At 43.1% G+C, this 19,172-nt stretch overlaps 1 protein-coding gene across 1 annotated transcript; it reads right to left on the bottom strand.

Moving 5' to 3' along the window:
• Window positions 1-15,588: 15,588 nt before the first annotated feature.
• Window positions 15,589-18,906, bottom strand: LOC125229851. Its single transcript, XM_048134790.1, has 2 exons — window positions 18,417-18,906; window positions 15,589-17,315 (listed from the first exon to the last, which is right to left on the bottom strand). The coding sequence occupies exon 2, from the start codon at window positions 16,990-16,992 to the stop codon at window positions 15,589-15,591; it is 1,404 nt and encodes a 467-aa protein (XP_047990747.1). The 5' UTR covers window positions 16,993-17,315; window positions 18,417-18,906.
• Between the last annotated feature and the right edge of the window lie 266 nt (window positions 18,907-19,172).

Genomic DNA, 19,172 nt, shown 5'->3' with positions numbered 1-19,172 from the left:
CCGACTCTTGCAAGCGAATAGTGACAACATTTCGTCACTACTTTTAAAAAAACTTGTATCTTCGTCTGTCAATGAAAAGAAAATTGTAGTAAGTATGTATGGAATGCATATAGACTTACTGCGTTTTAACTTTGAGGAACAGCGTGAGATACGAGATTTTTTAAAAGTAGTGACGATTTTATAATTCTACGTATTCTAACATTACTCCTTTGACGACAAGTGTGGTTTAAATGCATTCAAAGGAAGTGAAGTGTATAATATCAAACATCTTTGTAACCAACGAATTTCTACTGCTGATTTTTTGTTTAGAAAAACATTTATAAATATAATCCTTGAAAAGAACAGAATAACTAGTATACCTATGTGTAACGTATTTCGCAGATTTTTGTTGTTGAGCCATTCAGAATTTACTTTACGTTGCATATTTTATACCGTTAGCGTTGACATTCAAAAATTGAGGTCCGTAACGTACCAAGCAAGAATTTCTACCTAATTCGTATGTTCCTAATGATTAATTGACATATCATTGAGTTAAATCTTCCTTATTTCATTCAAATTTCGAGTAGTAGAGATTTTTAAAAACTCGTAGTCCTACTAAATAATAAAGTTAAAGGATCCTAAGGCCAGCTGGTGGTCTGGTGAAATGTGAGGCCGCGTGGGCACGAATATAAAGTACCTACCCAGTATCCTACCCTACCCAATGTCAGGGGCGGCTCACTCCGCGATCCTTTCGCCGCGCTACAAGTACATGCCGGCGGCCGCGAGTTCGCGGCCCATTCAGTGGCGACGACCTTCGCGCGGCGCAATAGAATTCAATGTCGTCTGCACGCGTGCGGTCCGTTTGTTAATGTAGGCATAAATTAAATATAACAAGATCATACCATCCCATACATTAAAATGCGACCGCCTAAGACCGCGCTTACACTCCACCACACATAGATGGCGCCACAAAAAAATGTCTTATAGCTTTCGATTATACTTGTAGATGGCGTTAAGTGTCACTTTTGACATAGATTTACGGCTCGGAATTGACACTTAATGCCAATCTACAAATAATCGGTGGCAACAAGGCATTTTGTGTGGCGCCATCTATGTGTGGTGGAGTGTAAGCGCGTTCGTAGGCGGTCGCATTTTAATGTATGGGATGGTATGATCTTGTTATATTTAATTTATGATGTAGGTAAGAATTTAGAATGGCGGCGTTTTGTGAACATCAAAGGAGTGAGCCTTCTGTACTTGTACTATTATATATTCTGTGCCAATGTCTACAAAGCAAGCCCGTACTCACGAATTATAAAATATATGAAATTTTGAAATCGAAAAATTAACGTTGATGTATAATGTCGGTGATCGTATGATCCAGAGGTCTTAAAATGCCTTCGTGAAACGTGGTATCATTTTGTCGTGCCCGGAGTTGAAAAAGTCTCACTGTGGGGGCAAATCATTATGTGTAGTAGCGGTACTGGGTGGCTAGCCGAATGGCACAATCGCTCACGAAACGCTCACGAAACGAAGCGCTAGTAGATATCTATCTCTATCGCGCTTGCGTATTGGCGCGACAGAGCCAGCGGCGTATCGCTTTCGTTTGGCGTCGGAGAAATGCCATTCGGCTACGGGGCCTGGGTGGCTAGCCGAATGGCACAATCGCTCACGAAACGCTCACGAAACGAAGCGCTAGTAGATATCTATCTCTATCGCGCTTGCGTTTTGGCGCGACAGAGCCAGCGGCGTATCGCTTTCGTTTGGCGTCGGAGAAATGCCATTCGGCTACGGGGCCTGATAATTTACGCTAGTTGACGCGTGATTGATGCGTGATTGTCGCTAGATGTCACTTAACAAACTAAACCTATACGAATAACTTGCATTTACTGATGTATGGAGTTCCCTTACTTATTCCTCTATGTACGGATCTAAATCTCGTTATCGCCCGAACGGCGTTGTTTGTTCCCAATAAATTAGGGCTGAATGTGAAAAGAATAAATACCGCGGACCCAACACAACATCAAACGAATGTTGTCGAATAACAAGTTTCCTTTTTCCTTTTACAAAAATTGCATCGCCAGCTAGCTACGAACGACAATTTATTGACACGGCCAGAATTGGAATAACCTTAGCCAATTTTGTGTATTTTTGTATGAAATGCAGTTTTTTATTATTTTGAAAACAAAAGTCACAAAAACAGACCATAATGATTTTAATTAATAATTTAATTTTCTACCTCCATATTGTTTAATCTGAATTTCCTTGATGCGTTGAAAAAGCTTTGCCCCTCACTAGCTCGGAAACACGTGTTTTGTCCTTCAATACCAGCGGGTAAAAACGCATTTTATCCACTAGTGGGTAAAGTAATTTGACCTTGAATAAAGTCAAATTAACTGCTTTAAAATTGATAAAAGCAGGTGAATCTAATAATAAAGATGATTTACCACCTGTGGAACTACTGGAAGCAGTGATAAACGCATTTTTTGCGTTGTAGTTTCCTCGCTATAATGAGGGGAAAAGTTTTGTGTTACACTCGGGTGCAAATGTATTTTACTTCTCGTGTGTTAAAAAACTCGCAAGTTCAGGATTCTATTCTCGAACCACTCGCTTCGCTCGTGGTTCAACTATAGAATCCTTTCACTTGCTCGTTTTTCAATTCCACACTCGGCGTTAAAATACAACTTTGCCCCCTTGTATAACAAATAACTATTCTATATTTTCAACTGGAAGAAATAGTTTTCTATAGCATCTAGGATACAAATGTTTTGGATCGTTTTATACAGTTGTACTTTCCTGTGCTTTAAAGTCCTGAATATTCCAGCATAAAGGAGGGCATTTTAAATATATTTTCTAGTTATACATTTTATACATATATACAAACTAGAGAAGAAACTGTTCAGTGTGCACGACTAGAATGTAAATGCCACTTATTCATGTGTATACAGCGGTCTTCTTCTAAATCCACCTAAAATATTTTCAAAGTTAGCAGACTATGCCTAATGATGATGATATACCACACACACATCAGAACTGCAGTTGAGTGTCCATGTTTTAAATAATAATGTACCAGGAAATTCAACATAAGTAATGGTGGTGCTGGTCATGCGGCGTCTGTGGCCGAAGATCTCAAGCGCTTCAAATATGCTACCCTTGGCAGCAGTTACATTTTTGCGGCGTTTGGTGTGGAAACACTGGGGCCATGGGGGCCAAGCGCGCGTCAGATGTACAAAGAACTAGCGGCGCGCCTTATTGACGTCACAGGTGACCAGAGGGCTGGCCAATATTTTGCTCAACGCATTAGCATTGCCATCCAACGTGGCAATGCGGCCAGCCTTCTGGGCACACTGCCCGGTGGCAGCGACTTTGGGCGAGGTTTTTTATTTATAAGTTATTTTAATTTAATCTAATTTATTTTATTATTCCTTTATTTATCTCTTTTCTTAGATTAGGTTTTTTACAATATGAGTATAAAAGTAAAATAAAATAAAACACTTACAAAACAATATAAAACACATATAAACGCATTATAAAAAACCTAACCTAGGGTGCCGCCAGCAGCGGGGCAGGGCCCAAGCTGCCGGTGGTTAGGGCTGCAGAGAGAGGAACCGTCGAACTATCCGCGCTGTGTCCAAGATCACCGCCTTCTGCATCTGGCCCTTGATCCAGCCACCTAGCGAGAGTCTCTTAAGATGTTGGTCGAGACTCTTCGCTATGAGACCGTTCGCTGAAACGACTATCGGAACAATGATCGTTGATTCAACATCCCACATGGCGGTTATCTCGTGAGCCAAGTCTACACTCTAAAAAAAAATTAGTTACCTACTCCTATCAATATTTTGATAGTCGTAGTCAAGCATTTTGATTCCAAACGAGCCTGATAAGATCTTAGACACATCAAATAAGGTAATTTTGATTGCTCTTACTTTTGCAACGTAACTGAGCCGATTAAGATCTTGTTCAATAATTCCATTAAAAATAATTATGCTAACTAAATTACCTTAGTAAGTTCAACTAAGGATTGAATCAACCAATGTTACATAGTTATGCCTAACAAGTTAATAATTGATTCAAGGTTTACAATGGTTAGGAATAACAAAACACCTAAGTTATTAGTTTAATCATACATTCCCTTATTGTTTTTAGTAATCGGCTTTATTTGAATTATATAAGATCGTAATTGTAATGATTAACTTAACGTCAACTAAGAGAAAACCGCTCTTAGTTGGTCTTCATTTTTTAGAGTGTAGGTACTTACTGGACTTGTCCTTCTCGGCTTTCACGAGATTCTCATCATGGGGGATGGTGATGTCAACGAGCACTGCCCGGCGTTGCAGTCGATCTATTATCACAATGTCAGGCTTATTGGCTACAATAGTCCTGTCAGTGATAATAGATTGATCCCAATAGAGCGTGGCACGACCATTTTCGAGAACTGGCGCAGGTAAGTACTTGTAGTACGGTACTTCGCGGTCCACAAGGCCGTATTGAAGAGCAAGTTGCTGGTGAATAATCCTGGCTACGAGATTATGTCTGTGCAAGTACTCGCCGTTAGCAAGATGAGAACAACCGGAAATAATATGCCTGAGTGACTCTCCGGGACGGCGGCATGCCCGACAAATGTCGACCGTACCGTCCTTCAGGATATATTTCCGGTAGTTGTTCGTCATCATAACTTCGTCCGCAATTGCACAGGCAAAACCCTCGGTTTCTCCGAAGAGGTCCCCGAATCGTAACCAGTTCACCGATGCGAGCAGATCTACATCGGGTCCCGTGAGGGCCTTGTAGAACCGCCCGTGTAGCTGCTTGCTCTCCCATACCGCCTTGCGGTCCGCAGTATTTAGTACCACAGGTTTGCGCCAGTTCTCTTTCGCCAAGGAGAGCGGCGTGAGGTTTCCGTCCACTGCCACCACATCACGATGCATCCCGCACTCGTTGTTAAGGAAGTAATTCCTGAGATTGTACACCTCACGGTTGTGGAGATCTTTGGCGTTTAGGAAGCCTCGACCTCCGCACTTCCGTGGGATGTACAATCTCATAACAGACGAGCGCGGGTGTAACATACGGTGTGTGGTAAGCAGTGAGCGGACCCTCCGATCCAGGGCGTCCAGCTCAGTCTGGGTCCACCGTAGTATGCCAAAGGAGTATGTGAGTAGAGGCATTACCCAGGCGTTAAAGGCGCGCACTTTGTTGCCTCCTGACAAAAGACTGTTAAGGACTTTTGTCAGCCGACTGAAAAAGCGCTCCTTCACCGACCGTCTAATGCCAACATCCTCAATACCCAACGACTGTGACATACCAAGGTACTTATAGGTTTCTGATTCAGAGATAGATCTGAACGACATCGTCTCAGAAAGTTGTAAATTTTCTGAATTTACAACCTCCCCCGCTGTACATGCATGACCGCACACTTATCGACACCAAACTCCATTCTGATGGCGGTACTGAAAACTTCTGCGGTTTTCAATAGCACCATCAGGTCTTGGGTGTTCGGTGCAAATAGTTTGAGATCGTCCATGTACAGAAGGTGAGAGATGACTTCACCCTCTCTCCGAAGCCGGCAACCTAGCCCAGAATCCCTCAGCAGCGTGCTGGGGGGATTCAGAGCTAGGCAGAACCATAATGGACTCAAACTGTCACCCTGGAATATTCCTCGCTCAATCCTTATGAAGTCCTGCGGGCCAGGGGGGCCATTCCTGCCTCCTGGTTGACGAAGGACTGTGGTCCACTGCCTCATACATGCAGCCAGGAAGGATATTAAAGCTGCATCAAGTTTATACAGCTCCAATACCCTTCTCAGCCATGAATGAGGCAGCGAATCATAGGCCTTCTTATAGTCAATCCAAGCGGCCGAAATGGCCCCCTTGTTCCGCCGAACTTGTTGGCAGATGGTCATGTCTATGAGGAGGAGCTCTTTAGTACCACGGGACCCAACCCTACATACATTTTGAGCGGGAGCCAGAATGTTGTTAGCGACAATATGCGCGTTAATTTTTGCTCTCAAAATGGATGTAAGGAGCTTGTAAAGTGTAGGCAAGCACGTGATGGGTCTGTAGTTTTTTGCTTTCGTGGTACTACCGGACTTATAGAGCAGGAAAGTAACACCAGTTGTTAGGGAAGGTGGGAGAGAACCAAGATCGAGGGCTTGTTGAAATTGCGTTGCCAAACGCGAGTGCGAGCATCGAAACCATTTTAGCCAGAAGTTGTGCAATCCGTCCGGTCCAGGACTTTTCCAGTTCTGGGCCGTACGGGTAGCACAACTTACGTCGTCGGGGCTGATGGTGATAGCCCCCATAGGCTCGATGCTCTCGCACTCGCGTTCGACAACGGTCATCCACTCACCCTCCGTGTGTTCGACGGGCACCGACCAGATGCTACGCCAGAAATCAGACATGGCATTAGCATCCGGCAGCCGCACGTCAGACACACGAGGGTCGGTTTCCTCCCACCTTCGGTATACTTTCCTTTGGTCGCTTTGAAAAAGACGATTCTGCTGGAATCGGTCCACACGCTTTCCGTAGCGGCGAATACGGCTTGCCCATGCATAGACTTTCTGCTTCAGGAAGTCGATGCGCTCTGTGACATTGGCCAAATAGTCGCGGGGCCTGATGTCCGTCCCCGCGAACGCCTGGTTCACAAAGCGCGTTACTCGGGGGCGATTATTACCCCCTCTGAAGCAGATCAGCTTTGCAATGAGAGTCCTAAACGAGTTGATACGACGCTCGATCCGTACTTGCCATGCAGGGACACCTTCGGCGGTCCTAGTTGCACGGTCACCGTCCGGAAACTTGACTCGAGCAACACGACACGCCGCGATGGCCCCGCAGTACATGATCGAGTGTGTATCATCTAGATCTTTACTAGTCCGCATATATGGATCTAGTAAAACATTTAAGGCTTCTATTAGCGCTAGATTGCGTCTATTCATGGGCAGACGTGGTAATCGTGGCCTAGGATTGCTTGTGGAGCGATACTGCGTAATCGCTTCTTCCAAAGACCTCCTCAGTTGCTCATTGGCAGGCTCACTCTCGCTCTGACTCGCGAAGTCCCCGCCGTCGTTACCGGAATCAACCCGCGGCGCCTCCGGTGCCAGGTCGGGTTCGGGCATCGGGTCCATGGCGGGCAAATCCCGCCCCGAGGCGGGTCCGCGCGAGTAGCGAGAGCCTCCTGGCGGAGCCGATCAAGTGTGGCGTCATCCAACCGCTTTGACCGCTGAATGACGCGCACCTGATCCGATAGCCGCTGCTCCGATACGGTGGTGGATGGCTCGAGTGCCTGAAACAGAGGCAGCATTCTCGAACGGTACGCGGATAGCCGGGTTCCCCCCTCTGTGGCCCCGTAATAGGCGCGCATGACATTCTCGTTTATTTGTCGAGTCCATGTCATGCGACGTACTACACCACCGGCAGCGGGAGCCGTGGGCGGGGCAGGATGTCCCGCAGGCCCCAAGCGTGCCGGTAGCGGTGGCCGCCCTCGTCGCGCAGGTGGTCGTGGCGGCGGCGGCGGCGGCCCGCTCTCGTCGCTCGACTCGCTGGTGTCGGCCGCGGTGGCGAACTCGTCACTCGACGGCGGTTGCGAGGAGACGGACGAGGCGGGCGAGGGTGGTGGGCGTGCGTTTACTCGTGGTGACGCTTGTAGAGCTCGTGTTTTACTTCTCGTAATCATTTTTAGGGTTCCGTAGTCAACTAGGAACCCTTATAGTTTCGCCATGTCTGTCTGTCCGTCCGTCCGTCCGTCCGTCCGTCCGTCCGTCCGTCCGTCCGCGGATAATCTCAGTAACCGTTAGCACTAGAAAGCTGAAATTTGGTACCAATATGTATATCAATTACGCCAACAAAGTGCAAAAATAAAAAGTGGAAAAAAATGTTTCATTAGGGCACCCCCCCTACATGTAAAGTGGGGGCTGATATTTTTTTCATTCCAACTCCAACGTGTGATATATCGTTGGATAGGTATTAAAAAATGAATAAGGGTTTACTAAGATCGTTTTTTGATAATATTAATATTTTTGGAAATAATCGCTCCTAAAGGAAAAAAAAGTGCGTCCCCCCCCCTCTAACTTTTGAACCATATGTTTAAAAAATATGAAAAAAATCACAAAAGTAGAACTTTATAAATACTTTCTAGGAAAATTGTTTTAAACTTGATAGGTTCAGTAGTTTTTGAGAAAAATACGGAAAACTACGGAACCCTACACTGAGCGTGGCCCGACACGCTCTTGGCCGGTTTTGTTCTATGTACATGTTGAACTTATTTCTTTTGCAGCTTCAAGCCCAATTTCGTGATGGCATCATGTCATGTCCGGGGCAATATTTTCCACATAAATAAGATTAAAAAGCAACATGTAAACATAAAATGTAAGAAATTATAGAAGAGAATTTCGAAAACACGTCTGACGTTGACAGCGTCATTTTTATTTTTATTTTTTTATTATTTATTTTATTTATTATTATTTCTAAGCTTATTTTATAGTTGTTATGTTGTTTGTTTCTCAATAAAAAATTATAATTAACACATAAGTAATTGTAAATCAGCACAGTTTCTGCACATATTAAATTCATACGATTATTCTAAGAACCTGCAGACTCGGAGTAAACAGTAGCTCCCCATATGAAATATGAGTAATAGAAAGACGAGGGAACATAGAAACAGCTTTATATATAACAACTGTCGGCTTAGCCGAGGGGACAATCTGTAGGCGTAGCACATGATTGCCGCGAGAGTATGTCGCCGCGCGATAGATGACATGTCTCCTTCTAACTGTATTAAATGACATAAAGACGGGTAGTCTATCTCGCGGTGACATACTCTCGCAACAATCTTGTGCTAGGACCACTGTCCTGCTGCGTGTCGATCGAAACGCAGTCTGCAGGGTTAGCACATGATTGCCGCGAGAGTATGTCGCCGCGACATAGACTACCCATCCTTATATCATTAAATACAATCAGAAAAAGACGTGTGATCTATCTCGCGGCGACATACTCTCGCGGCAATCATATGCTAGGCCTACTGGGGCGGCTCACTCCGCGATTCTATCGCCGCGCTACAAGCACATGCCGGCGGCCGCGAGTTCGCGGCCCGTTCCGTGGTGACCTTCGCGCGATGCAATAGAATTCAATGTCGGCTGATGACGTGCGGTCCGTTTGTTAATGTAGGCAAGAACGATTTAATACTGGACTGACAAAGCCCATACAAAAAAGCGTACCCCAGAAATGTATGGGCCTTTTAGGCTTAAAACTAGATGGCGCTGTTTCGCAGCCTGAAAGTGGCCAAAATCATATTTTACCCAAATATTTCTGCGTGTTTTTATTTTTTATAAGAACAAGTGACATAATTCTTTATTTTAAAATCATGATATCACGTTAATACACATTTTTGAAAAAAATAAATGTGTAGCATCATCAGTGTAGTTATGATAGTATTTAATAGGTGGCGCTAAAAAATCGAGGTACGATTCTTAGTATACGTACATACATACAATCACGCCTGTGTCCCATGAAGGGGTAGGCAGAGCACATGAAACTACTCAGGTTTCAGTGCCACTCTTGGCAAATAAGGGGTTGAAAGAAAACGAAACTGTGACATTGCAGTGACAGGTTGGGGATTCTTAGTATGAAGTATGTAAATCCTATATATAAATAATCCTTGATGTAGGTAAGAATTTAGAATGGCGGCATTTTGTGAACATCCTTCTGTACTTGTGCTATTATATATTTTGTGGTCTGGCTGCCGCGCTTCGCGTCACTACAGCCAGCCTAGCCGAAATGACAATCGTTGATGCCAGACGCCGATCGAAACGCAGTCTGCCTCTGTCACACCAATACGGAACGATAGAGAAGAGATAGCTACGATTACGATATTATCGTTTGTGCATTTGACTACGTACACAGGAGAACGATAAGATACGATACGCTTACGAAGCGTAACTGATTGTCACGTTGGCTAGTTACCGGGATGCGGATGGATCGAATCGTTTGCGTTTTATTATTTAAATTTCGGTATTTGTATCTCGTTTAATAAACCCTGCCTGCTGCAGAATATACGGATAAATATTGTTGCATTCAGCAAAGGCAAACCTTAGCAGGCTTGATAGACTTATTTTTAATGAGGTTTGAAAAAAAATATAGTGTACTGTGTAAAATATATAAGTATGACTTGAGCGAATTCATTCGAATGACTTTTTAGTCCTATCAAAAATCAACCTATAAAATTAAAAACAGACTAGAGTTTTGCTTATATAGTCAATCAACTTTACTGTTGATATACATAAATAAAAAATGTATTAGAGAATTGGTCGTCCCCTTTCCAATTATCGTAGTTAAACTATTAGGTACCTACTCTTCATATTGTGCCATTTGGGTCATACAAGACAAGCGCGGATCCACCTTGTATGTATGTATGTAAGTTACGAAATTGTTAGTACATACATACATACAATCGCGCCTTTATCCCATGAAGGGGTAGGCAGAGCACATGAAACTACTCGAGTTCCAGTGCCCCTCTTGGCAAATAAGCTTAGGGGTTCAAAGAAAACGAAACTGTGACATTGCAGTGACAGGTTGCCAGCCTCTCGCCTACGCCACAATTTAACTTTTTGATTTAATTTTTTGTTAGTAACTTGTTAATAAATAACACAAATATCAACTTCTGACATCGAGTTCTGTTCTAGTGCACTAAATAATAATAAATATATCCGAATATTTATTCATTAACTGACACTACATCATGACTATCATGAGTAACCTGCTGTTACGTTTCAAACAAAAGCTGTCATTTCACTTCCAATTGTAAACAAAACGTTAATAAAAGCAGAGGAAAATTAATTTACATGCGGCTAATGCCGCGAGAAAATAATTAGTTCGCATTGGAACTTTAATATTTCGAGGCGTCAAGTCTAGCTGAAGCGACAATGGTTGACGCTACGTGGCAATCAAAACGCAGTCTCGCTCTGTCGCGACACTATATAAGAGATAGGGAGAGCTATCTAAGATACTTTTACGAAACGTAAGCGAATGTGACATGGCTAGATTTACCCAGGCGTCGAGCTGCAAGCGATATAACCAGCCATGCCAACTTTAACCCTATCATTTATAAAATATAGTTAAGATTTCTTAAGCGTAATATTTGATTTCCTTTTCGATATAACGATTCTTTACTAATTCTGCTCCGCATGTGGCAATGATGGGAACGGTTTTTACATATTTTGCTATTCTCATTGCCCAGAAATATTAAAATTATAAATATTTAGTATAAATAAAGTACAAAAACACCACCATACGAAATGGACGTACATTTCGTATTTAAAGGAAAGTACTAAGAGGATTTGCACGAATAAAAAAGAAATGAAACAAAATAGGCTTTCACATACAAATCTTTTAAAAAGGTAGAGTTCAAGTGTAGGCTTTAATTTAAATGTAGAAAGTAGGGCCTTCATTGTTGAACAATGTTTAAAAACTACTTACCTGCGAGTAAGTATAACAATTCCGTTTAGCATCGATTTTTGAACTGTGATTGACAACAAACTCCAAATCCTATATTCGTAAAACTCGGACCCACCTATTTCCCCGATTTTTGATTTGAAACCGTCTTTTGTTTGTAAGAGTTCAAAACTCGAAAATCATTGGACGTATTTATGCAAAATGGAACCAATTCACGGATGAATAATTTTGAAAATCGATCTTTATTGATTAAACAAAGAAGTAAACATTTTAATGAAGATTTCATGTGGGTTGGTTCCATTTTGCATAAATACGTCCCATTTGTACCTTGTACAAGTACGCAAGAACTTTACGAGGGTATTTTTTTTGAAAATCAATAAAATTTATAAGGAGGATAATTTAATTATCCTTGTTTCAGAGTAAACTTTTATTCTGAACATAACTACGTTACATGCCCAATTGAACATTTATTATATCTCGCGTAGGTATCAAGCACATTTGAGTCTGAGCTCTGAAATGAAAGAATGTCTGAAAATTCGCAGTATACCGGAAATTGTGCGGAAGCTCGCACCGGAAGTGCCGGTTTGGCTTAAGCACTCGGCCTGGGACTGCCAATTTGTGGCCCTCATCATTGCGCCACTTTTAAACTACACATTGTGACACTAAGTGAAATGAATGTTTTACATTCCAATACTAATTTACACTGATGAGCATTTCTTTTTTTTGCCACTTTTATGAAGAGTGATATTTTTGAAAAAAAAATGCTATTTCTACTCAGAATTATTAGCTTTTTCAATCCTAGTAGTTAAAAAAAATATCCCATACGATTTTTTCTTATTTTGTTACCATTTTCCGTACATGTTGTATGGGGTAACAAAAGAGGAAAGTAACAAAAATGTATGGAAATTCTGGGGCACTTTTTGTCTCCCAGTGAGATTGAAAGTACTCATGATTCTGAGTACAATTGACCTAAAATTCCCTAAAACAATCAAAAAATTTTTATTGGCAAAAAAAAAAAAGAAATGCTCTGATATGATGAGGACATTTTTAACCCCGACGCGGCGGTCTGTCTGTCAAACAGATGAACCGATTTAGATTTCGATTGTTTTTTGTTTGAAAGCTGAATTAGTCGAGAGTGTTATTATTATATTATTATATTTTTTGAAAACCGGTCGAGGGTTATTCCAAAATTTATTTTTTTAAATGATAATGACATTACCTATGTATGTATTGTGGATATCGTGTATTTCGCCCGTGCTTGCCCGTAGCTATATTGGAGCGGGCGAGACGCACGATAACCGAATATCATTTTTAGGGTTCCTTACCAAAAAGTATAAGGAGTGATGGAAGGAGTTATGGTGGTATTCTGCCCGTCCTGTCTTTCTATTTGTCACATTACTAAATGTACAAGCTTGGAGTCTTGTGTGTTAAATAAAAATCCGTGATGTTAGTAAAGCTTCTAATCAAAGTTCCACAATAGGTACTTAAAGTTAAAATGTATGGAAATTTATATAATAAAATAAAAGTGAAGCGCACATGAGCGTATCTCAGAGCTAAGTGGCTCGCTAGGTGAGTAGAGAGGCGCGGGGCGAGGCATTCGGACTAACAGGTTTGGAGGTCCCCGGTCCCCGCTTCCTCTTCTGTGGTAGACGCCGCAACATCCTGGGGGCCCTTGGAGGCGTCAGCCTTCAAGGATTGATGGTCCTCGTCCAAAAGAGGGCAGAGGTATCTTACACCTCGTTTGTAGGTACCCGTGGCAGTAGCAATTTCAGCTACTCGCGCAATCCCGTCTGCGCCAGGAAACAGCTTGGCTATTCGTCCAAGCCGCCAGTGCATTGGAGGGGTATTCTCTTCCTTGAGAAGGACCAGATCACCCAATTGAAGAGGTCGTCCTGGAACACGCCACTTGGCCCGTTGCTGGAGCTCGCAGATGTACTCCATTTGCCAGCGGCGCCAGAAGTGCTGTCTCAATGCCTCGAGCCTCTGAAACCTGTCTAAACGGTTTGGGTTTAGATCCGCGAGGGTCGGCGACGGCAGCGAAGTGAGCGCGCGGCCGATGAGGAAGTGACCAGGGGTCAAAGGTTGGAAGTCGTTTGGAGAGGACGATAAAGGGCATAAAGGACGACTGTTTAGGATAGACTCCACTTGATTAAAGAGAGTTGCCAGCTCTTCGTAAGTTAAATGAGCGTTCCCTAATATGCGCTTGAGGTGAAATTTGGCAGATTTGACTCCTGATTCCCACAAGCCACCAAAGTGAGCTGAGTATGCCGGTTGAAATTTAAATTTGATTCCCTCATTCGCTGCAAAATTGCAAACTGTATCTGAGTTTGATGAGAGATAATCGCTAATTTCTCTGGCCGCTCCTACAAAGTTACGTCCATTATCGCAAAAGATTTCGCGTGGTCGTCCTCTACGAGAGATAAAACGCCTTAGCGAGAGAATAAATGAGTCCGTAGACAGCGAACTAACTGCCTCTAAGTGCAGACATTTGTACCTAAAACAAACAAATATCGCTAAATAACATTTCGTAATTTTGCAACCTCTGCCATGCCTATCTGCAATCATAAAGGGTCCAGCGAAGTCAACGCCGACGCTAATAAAGGGAAAGTCAGGCGTTACGCGCTGAGAAGGCAGAGAGCCCATCAAAGGAGCAAAGGTATTGCCGGCTGCGCGGCGACAGGTGACGCATTGCTGCGACACGGTGCGCGCGAGCGCGCGGCCCGACACGGTCCACACAGACTCGCGAATGGCGACAAGAAGTAGCTGAGGTGGAGCATGCAAGAGACGGACGTGCTCCTGCTGAAACAGCAATTTAGTCAGTCTGTGTTTGGCATGTAAAAGCATTGGATGGCGTTTGTCAAATGCATAAAAAGAGGAAGACAGACGTCCGCCAACTCTGATGAGTTTGTCGTCTTCGTCGTAAAATGGGTTCAACGATAAAATAGGGTTTTTAGGGCCTAGAGGTTGCTTGTCACGCAACAATTTTAATTCTTGAGGAAAACTAGACTGCTGTGACAAAGCGACCAATTTTTTGAAAGAAACATCGAGCTCCTCAGGTTGTAGCACACCCGTAGTTTTGTTGGAAGAAGGGCGGGAATTGTGCGCAAACCTAAGTAAATATGCTACCGAACGTTGTAAGGTTTTTAATTTAGAATACCGATCGAAATCAATTAAATTATGGGGTTCAGAATCGCTCGTTATCGCGACGTTAACCTTTAGTTCGGGTAAATCGAGTTCCGAGTTGAGAGAGAACTGAGGCCAGTTATTCTGTGGCTCATACAAAAAACTTGGCCCGTTCCACCACATTTGCAAATCAGGTAAGCGACCAGCTTCGACTCCTCTAGATGGGTAGTCAGCCGGGTTTAAAGCGGTCGGAACGTGACGAAACTCACTGCCCTCAGTGAGTTCCAAAATGTGAGCGACGCGATTGGCGACAAACGTTTTTAATTTTGTTTGGTTCATTTTGAGCCATGCAATTACAATTGACGAGTCAGTCCAATAAAATTTCTGTGCGATCTGGCAGCGCAACGTCTTGGAAACAGCTGACGCGAGCTGTGCGCCTAGCTGGCAAGCACACAATTCCAAACGCGGCGTAGTTGTGGCCTGGACCGGTGAGACCTTAGCCTTTGCGCACAGCAACCTGACTACACAGTCGCCCTTATCATTAGTCGACCTTAAATAAATACATGCCGCGTATGCTACTGAACTCGCATCACAAAATACGTGCATTTCGATGCGATTAGGCGAGTCGCAAAGGACATGGCGAGGTACTTGGATCGAAGTTAAAGACGCTAAACCGTTAACAAAGAATTGCCAAGACTCGTTTATATGGCTAGGCACGGGAACATCCCAGTCAATTTTTTCAAGCCACAGTTTTTGAATTAAAATTTTAGGTATAATCGTCATTAAACATAAGAGGCCTAACGGATCGAATATTTTACACGAGTCCGATAAAATTGACCGTTTTGTGGGGTGGCCGACCTTGGCAGAATATTGAGTAGGAAAATGAATGATGTCTGCCTCAGAATCCCAGCCTACGCCCAACGTATGTGACGACGAGCTAATAATCAAGCTACCTTTATTATCGTTCGAGCCTTGTGAGTCATTTAAAATTGACGATAAGTTTGAGCGATATTTACGCAAGGGAAAACAGCCAGCGGCCAGCGCACGCTCAACTGAGTCTTTGATGTAACGCAATTCCTCCTCTGTGTGAGCCTGTTAATAAATCATCGACTAGAAAATCATTTTGAATGATAGTTTTAATTTTTTCATCTGCGCATTCCTCACCCAATTGCCATAAACAGCGTGTGCTCAAAAAACTAGCACTCGAGTACCCGTAAGTGACTGTATTGAGTCGTAAAGTTTTTAAAGGTTCAGTCTCATTGGAGCGCCAAAGAATTAATTGTAAATCGCGGTCGCACTCCTGAACCATGACCTGGCGATACATCTTGGCGATATCACCAGTCAAGACATATTTGTAGGTACGAAACCTCAAGAGAATATTAAATAGCGAGTCTTGAATTGTTGGCCCAACCATCTGTAGATTATTTATTGAATAGCCAGATGTGGTGGGGGCACTTCCATTGTAAACAACACGAAGCTTCGTAGATTCGCTGGAGGGCCTTTGCACAGCATGATGCGGCACAAAAAAAGAGGGGTCAGGAATGTCAGAGTCGGACACAGAGAGGTGACCTAATTCGGCATATTCATTAATAAATTGCTCGTAAGCCGATTTTAATTCAGGATTGCGTTTAAATCGCTTTTCTAATGCATAGAACCGTTTTTTAGCGAAGCGATAGGAATCGCCTAAACAGTCGGGTTCCGTAATTAATGGCAAACGCACGTGAAACCTTCCGTTATCATCGCGATATGTGTGAGTGACAAAATGTTGCTCACATTCTGCCTCTAAATCTGTAAACGGTTGGCTAGGTTGGGGCACTTGCTCCAGCTTCCAGAATTTGGTGAGCGAGTCGTCAAGGTCTTCATTGGTCGTGTACAAATGATTGCACTGCAAAGGAGAATTTAAAGACCTATCGTTGAACATCAAAAATGGGTTATATTTACTAACCACTAACCAACCTAGTTTTGATTTGCGCAAAACAAGCGAATCGTGCCCTAAATCAATTTGCTCGCCCCCTACCAAGGTCCAAAAAACATCACCGCCAATTAAAATATCTACGGGACCCGGTCGATTAAACTGAGGATCGGCGAGTTTTTTATTACGCGGCCACTTGATATTGGTGATATCAATAGGCTTTAGCGGCAAACTGCTGTTGATTTTGTCCAGAGCTAAACATGCGATGTCGAATTTTATATTTTGATCATGTTTAGATCGAATTTGAACGAAACAACGCTCGGGACTATTGGCTATAGGAACGTCAGATAATCCGAAAAGATTTTTATCACTGGGCAGCGGTGCCAGTTGCAATTTTTGCTTATAATCTTTTGTGACAATAGAAGTCATACTTCCACAATCTAAAAACGCGCGCGCCGTTACGTAACTATCAGTAGCCGGGCTATATATGTCTACGTACGCGGTAGGTAAAAGTACCTGGTCCGAATGCGATACGGTCATATTAGACGACAACCCGGGAGCGGGCGCGGGCGCGGGTGCCGACTGCGGCAGAGGCGCGTCTACGGGCGAATCTGCAACCTGAGGAGTTTCCCTATGCAGCAATGTATTGTGGCGCTTCTTACATGTTTGACAAGTAGCTACTCTGCAGCGATAAGAAGTGTGCCCCTTCCGAAGACAATTAAGACAAAGGCGTAACCTTGACGCTCCGGAGATCCGGTCTTCAATGGACAGGGACAGGAATGACGAGCAATCGTAAATACGGTGCTCGCCGCCGCAGAACACACAGGCAGGAGGAGAGGCCGCGGCCGAAGTGGAGGGGGTGGCTGAAACCGCAAAACATTTGGTGCTAGACTTCTCACGTTTATTATTAGGCGAGGCAGCAGGTTCGCGTTTATTATTATTATTCGTAATACACTTATCAAATTTATTACGCTGAACCGATTCCAAAACGTCAGCACGTCCCTTTAAAAAACGATTAAAATCGGCCAATGACGGCAAGTCGTCTTTTTGAAACGAATTATTTTTAAATTCCTCCCATTTTAAACTGGTGTTGCTGTCAAGTTTACTTACGACCATATGAATGAGAAGCGTGTCCCATTTATCAGTAGGCTGGCCCAACGTATTTAAAGCCCTTAGGTTTTTAGACACATGATCCACTAAATAACGCAGGGACTTGGCCGATTCACGACCTATCGCTTGCAAATTAAACAGGGAGTTCAAATGGTTGCTAATCAGCTGTTTTTTGTTGTCATATCTCTCGCATAGGAGACGCCAGGCCTCAGCGTAATTACCGTCCGACACTTCTAAATTACTTATTACTTGAGCCGCTTCACCTTCTAAATAAGAGTTTAGGTAGTGAAACTTGTGAATCGGCTTGACGTTGTCGGAACTGTGAATGAGAGAATCGAATGTGTCTCTGAACTCGAGCCACTTAAAATACGAACCATCGAAACTAGCGATTTTAATCACAGGCAAACGAAAATTTAAACCATTACATGTGTTATCGTGTCCACAGTTACTTTGAACCTCAGACTTTACGCTGGCGAAATCAGATCTTTCAGCTGTCCTATCAATGATCTTCTGGGCCGTGGCAATAAGAGAAATAAAATCATTTTCCATCTCTTCTCTTATGTCAATTTCGGCCTGCATATCTGATGTAGTCGAAATCTCTATTTGGGTTTGGACCTGGTCAAACTGTGTGAACATAGCGCGAAAACGATCCAACTTCAAAGAAAGTTCGTCTACATCCTTTGAGGAAATATTTTCCTGAGAATTTAATTCAGTGATGTAATTTTTAAATTTGGTGATACGTCCTTTAATTGACGTTCTAGTAGGGATCAGAGTAGACATTTTAATTGTTGAGATCTGATTTCAATTAAAACAGCGAATGAGAAAATCAAAAATAAATAAAATTGTATAAATACGTAAATTTGGCCTAAGTTCGCAGTCACAGTGGTTGGCTCGGGCGGCAACAGTGCTGTGCGGAATGCAGGAGTCAGCGGAAAGCGCGGCGCAGCTGTGCGGAGTAGTTGTTGTTGCCGGGCAGATGCGGCCGGGCCTTATCTGTAACACGATTGCACAAACACTTGTATTTTTTGTGTTTAGATTTAACTGCGCGTAATAAGTTAAACCGCTGTACACTACTCGTAGTAGGTAACTTAAAATTATAATAAGCGCATGAAATGAAGAAATGCTTTAGGTATAATTTATGATACCTAAGTAGGTATAGCGTAATTTTTAATTAAGATTTATGAAATGAACTAATAAGAAGGTCACTCAAATAAGCGTTTTTATGCTTCTTAAATAGTTTTAAATGCTTAATTTAGCTCAATAGGCTTTAAATGTGGCTCTAAAGCAGCGACTAGCAATTAAAGAGAATACGTGGCTAAAAAATGATTGCGTCACTTGTGCAAAAAAAAACATACAATTAACTTGAAGAATGGCAAAGCTAATTAATCAAGATGGGGGGAAAATACGACGGAAAAATAGGAAAATGAAGGAATGGTGCACTTCCCTTGCTAAACCTTGGCTGCGGCGTAATTTGACCGGCGGGCTTGAAGTAAGGGGGTCTGCAACTTCCACAAAATGGCGTCGTAAATGTCCGTTGTCTCTATGCAGTCCCACTGGCGTCGTAGATAACTGTAGTCCAAAGGGCGTCGTGGAAGAATACTGCGTAGACA

Source organism: Leguminivora glycinivorella, chromosome 9 (assembly GCF_023078275.1).
Source record: "Leguminivora glycinivorella isolate SPB_JAAS2020 chromosome 9, LegGlyc_1.1, whole genome shotgun sequence".
In the NCBI taxonomy this organism is placed as follows: Eukaryota; Metazoa; Arthropoda; class Insecta; order Lepidoptera; family Tortricidae; genus Leguminivora; species Leguminivora glycinivorella.
The sequence above is the reverse complement of the archived record's forward strand: the minus strand, read 5'-3'. Positions and strand labels throughout refer to the sequence as shown.